The sequence below is a fragment of the Myotis davidii genome, unplaced genomic scaffold (genome assembly GCF_000327345.1).
Source record: "Myotis davidii unplaced genomic scaffold, ASM32734v1 scaffold489, whole genome shotgun sequence".
Taxonomy (NCBI): Eukaryota; Metazoa; Chordata; class Mammalia; order Chiroptera; family Vespertilionidae; genus Myotis; species Myotis davidii.
This window is the reverse complement of record NW_006299708.1, coordinates 184,886-189,179: the sequence shown is the minus strand read 5'-3', so window position 1 is coordinate 189,179 and position 4,294 is coordinate 184,886. Positions and strand designations below refer to the sequence as shown.

The window sequence follows — 4,294 nt, the reverse complement described above, 5'->3', positions numbered from 1 at the left end:
GGAACAGGAGAATAAAGAAAGAACCTGGCTGGAGAACCTAGCTATGCTGATCAACTGAACGTTGTCTCTGTGTCATTCATTCTTTGCGGACTCCATCCACACCTTTGGGGAACCCCTGGACCTGCTGGGGTTGGACCCCAACTGTTTCTTTGCTCATTTTTTGTTTAGAGGATTTTCCAATTGGTGATAGTAGGGTATTAAAGTCCTCTACTATGACTGTATTGCTGTCAATCTCTCCCTTGATATCCTCCAGAAGTTTTTTTTTTTAATGTATTTGGGTGCTCCTGTATTGGGTGAATATATGTTTACCATTGTTATTTCTTCCTGTTGGATTGCTCCCTTTATTATCATGAAGTGGCCTTCCTTATCTCTTGCTATGTCCTTCGCTTTGAGGTCTAATTTGCCAGATATAAGTATTGCTACCCAAGCTTTTTTTTTTTAGTTCCATTCACCTGAAAAACCTTTTTCCATCCCTTCACCATCAGTCTGTGTGAGTCCTTTTTTCTGAAGTGGGTTTTCTGTAGACAGCAGATATGTAGGTCATATTTTCTTATCTACCAAGCTATCCTATATCTTTTGATTGGGCATTTAATCCATTTACATTTAAAGTTATTATTGATAGGTACTTGTCTGTCTCCATTTTCATTCTTTATGCCTGTGTTCCTTCTTTACTTCTTATTTGTTTTACAGCAGACCCTTTAGCATTTCTTGCATTGTTGGTTTGGGGGTAATAAACTCCCTTAGTCCTTTTTTTGTCCTGATTTCACCCTCAATTTTGATTGAGGTACAGTATTCTTGTATCAGACCCTTCCTTTGCATGACTTTGTACATTTCATTCCATTCCCTTCTTGCCTGATGTGTTTCTGCTGAGAAATCAGTCGCCAGTCTGATGGGGGATCACTTTTGGGAACTTTCTGTCTTTCGCTGGCCACTTTGAAGATTCTTACTTTGTCATTGGTGTTTGCCAATCTACACTAATAAAAGAGAAACATGCAAATTGGTGTCACTCCGTTACACCCACCAGCCAATCAGGATGAGCATGCAAAATAACCCAACAAAGATGGCGGTTTATTTGCATATGCAAGCACGGAGCAAAGACTGAAGGCTCTGGCCGGAGTGAAGACTAAAGACTGAAGACTGAAGACTGAAGAGGCTTGCTATCTCTGCTGCGGCCAGACCAAAGGCCTTGGACCTGTGTGCTGGAGGAAAACTGGTGCTGGCAGCAAGGGGTAGGAAGGCCTATTGCGAGAATCTTTATGCAACTGGCTTCTAGTTTAATTTTAATGTGCCTTGGTGTTGGTCTTTTGGGGTTCATTTTGTTTGGGACTCTGTGAGCTTCTTGGATTTTTGTGTGTTTCTTCTTCCCTATATCAGGGAAGTTTTTTGTCATTATTTCTTCAAATAGGTTTTCTATTCCTTGCTCACTTTCCTCTCCTTCTGGCACCCCTATGATGCGGATGTTGTTTCATTTCATATTGTCCCAATGGTCTCTTAGGCTTTCCTCCAGCTTTTTAATTTTTTTTTTCTAGAAGCTGCTCTGCTTGGGTATTTTTTCCTACCTTGTGTTCTAGCTCACTGATGCAGTCCTCTGCTTCTTCTAGTATACTGTTGATGCTTTCTATTGTGTTCTTTATAGCAGTGATGTTATTTTTCATTTCCTCTTGGTTCTTCCTCATTTCCTCTTGGTTTTTACACATATTGTTGAATTTGTCTTTCATTCTTTTCAGTGACCTTATGACCATTTCTCTGAATTCTTTCTCTGACATACTGCTTGTCTCCATTTCGTTTAATTCCTTTTCTGGTGATGCCTCCTTTTCTTTCATATGTGGGCTGTTTCTCTGTCTCCCCATGATCTCTTCTCTGGGTATCTGGTTTTATAGCTCTCTCTCTCCTGCACTGATTTAAAGGTATAAAATACAACACAACAAGGCATAATGCACGAGGCACAGAACACAAATGTATTCATGATACTAATAACCCCAAATAAAGGTGACCACCAGAGAAAAGAGAATTAGGGGAGAAGAAAAAAAGAGAGTGTAAAAATAATATTGAGAAAAGGAAAAAAATAAGAGAGAAAAGAAAGAGAGGAAAAGAAAGAGGGGAAACTATTTATATGGGGGGAATACTCTAATAGAACAACCACTAATCCAAAAAAATGCAAACAATAAACACCCAGAGATGAATGCAAACGACAAACAACTAATAACAAGCAAAAAGAGGAAAAACAGAAGCAAAAAATAAACAGAAACAACAAAGAGAAACAATCTCACAAACAAGCACAAAAAAACAATCTAGTCAACAATCTAGCAAAAACCAATAGGACAAAAAGCAGGAATAGAGTAAGAGAAACAGAACAACCAAATGGGAAAAGTGAGGAAGAGAGTGTTGGCATAAAGGTGAAGTTGAGATAGACTAAAATGATGCTAAAGGAAAAATGAAAATAGAATGTACACCACTAATTCCAAAATAAAATAAAGAGAAAATAAAATGATACTTTTTTTAAAAAAGTAAAATAGTAGTAGTACTAATACTAATTCAAAATAAAAAAAATATAATAATTATAAAGGTAAAATCAATTGAGGAAAAAAGAAAAAATATGTTTTCTTAAGTAAAAGATGAAAAAATAAAAATGCTCAGTAGTGAAAGTCATTCACTTCCTCTACTCTTCTGTTTGTCACACCTGTTTCTTTAGGTAGTCAGGACAGTATTGAAGTTCTCTGCGTTCCACTGCTCCTCTGTATTGTAAGCCACAGTCCTGATTTTCAAGCAGGCAGTATTCTTTTGTTTCTTAGACTCCTTTATTTGTGTTTACACAAGGGTCAATTTGGATTCAGCCCCTAGGTGGTAGATTTTCTGGATTGACGTCCAAGGCTATAAATCCTCTCTAGCCAGTTTACAGCTTTTGTTTTCCCTGTCGCACTTAATACTGGTTTGGGAGAATGGACTGCCCCAGAGCTGGTTCTCCCAGCTCTGATCCCCAGGTTCCACAGAAACAACTTTCTCCTGCAGTCTCTTAGGGTGTCCCCAATTGGGCGATCCTATGTATTAGGCTTAGTAATCAAAAGTAAGGATTTAAAGAGAAAAAAAAAGCCAGAGTAAGTGTGAGAACTCACAACTTTTACCCTCTGGCACTGCGTGTTTTTTTTCCCCTGGCACTAAGCAGCCGGTTTACTGGTAAAATTTCAGGGTGCCTTTGCACCCAGTCCCTCCCATTGAGCATATCACACTAAGTAGAATAAAAAGGGAACTCCAAAACCAGGTAGACACTAGTTACTTTGGAGATTTGTCATGTGATATTACTATCTCCTCATGTGTATGCTCCAGGCTACTTTTCTCCATGTCAGGGTCATTCAATTAGAAAATATAGTTTGTACCCTGTCCTTTACCTCTACTGAAGTCATTAATTACACTACTTCAGCTTCGGAAGCACAAAAAGCTGGCCTCAACTTCTTGCCCAAGAAGTGTTGAATAACAGCATAGCCTTCAACTTCCTCTGGTATTACTGGTTGGCAACTTGGCACATACCTTCTGTCCTTGAGGCCCTGGAGGCCCTTCTGGACCTGGAAATCCAGGCAAACCTGGATGGCCTTCCAAACCTGGAAATCCTCTCTCCCCCTGCAGTTAAAAAAGAATGAAAGATAAGGTCATTTATGAATTTTCAAGCACAGTAATGATTGAGATTCAGAAGGATCAAACAACTATCTAGAGAAGAATAATTTAATAATACAAAATATACAGTATCCACTAATGTGGGAAACCTTTAAGATATGAGTGATAAAGACAAGTCATTCTGAATTTATATTACATATGGTTATGTAATGTCATGTTTTCTTGTAAAAGTAAAAAACATATCAGTGATGAAGTGAGATTTAACCATACTGACATCAAAAGTTTAATAAGAAAGATGGTCATTAACCCAGGAAAAAGGGGGTGCAGAGGTTAAATGAAATAAGTATGGTGCAGGGATGAAAAGAAATAAAAAAAAAATCAGAGAAGCTTTCAGATTTGTTATAGAGCAGAAGAGTTTATCCAGAATGGAAATTCATTAGCTGATTAGAGATAAATAAGCCAGAAAAAGACCTTATCTAGATCATGAAAATTTTATTTTTTTCTGATTATAAAATTAATACAAAAAAGGAATACATTTATTGTAGAAAACAAAAAATAAAGAGAAAATCACTAATAATTCCTCTACTCAGAATTACCTTTTGAATTGTGACTCAAGTTCCAGTTCTGACCATAGCACTTACTAACACCAGCAAAGGAGGGCTGCCTCCCTACCATTGAGGGTCCA

The 4,294-nt window shown here is 37.7% G+C and overlaps 1 protein-coding gene across 1 annotated transcript in view; it reads right to left on the bottom strand.

Annotated features, from left to right (window-relative positions):
- The window catches only part of COL4A5 (collagen type IV alpha 5), a 278,780-nt gene that overhangs the window by 151,071 nt on the left and 123,415 nt on the right, over window positions 1–4,294 (bottom strand). Inside the window, exon 3 of the mRNA XM_006775788.2 lies at window positions 3,526–3,615. Within this exon, the coding sequence (XP_006775851.1) occupies window positions 3,526–3,615 (90 nt within the window). The remainder of the gene's footprint in view (window positions 1–3,525; window positions 3,616–4,294) is intronic.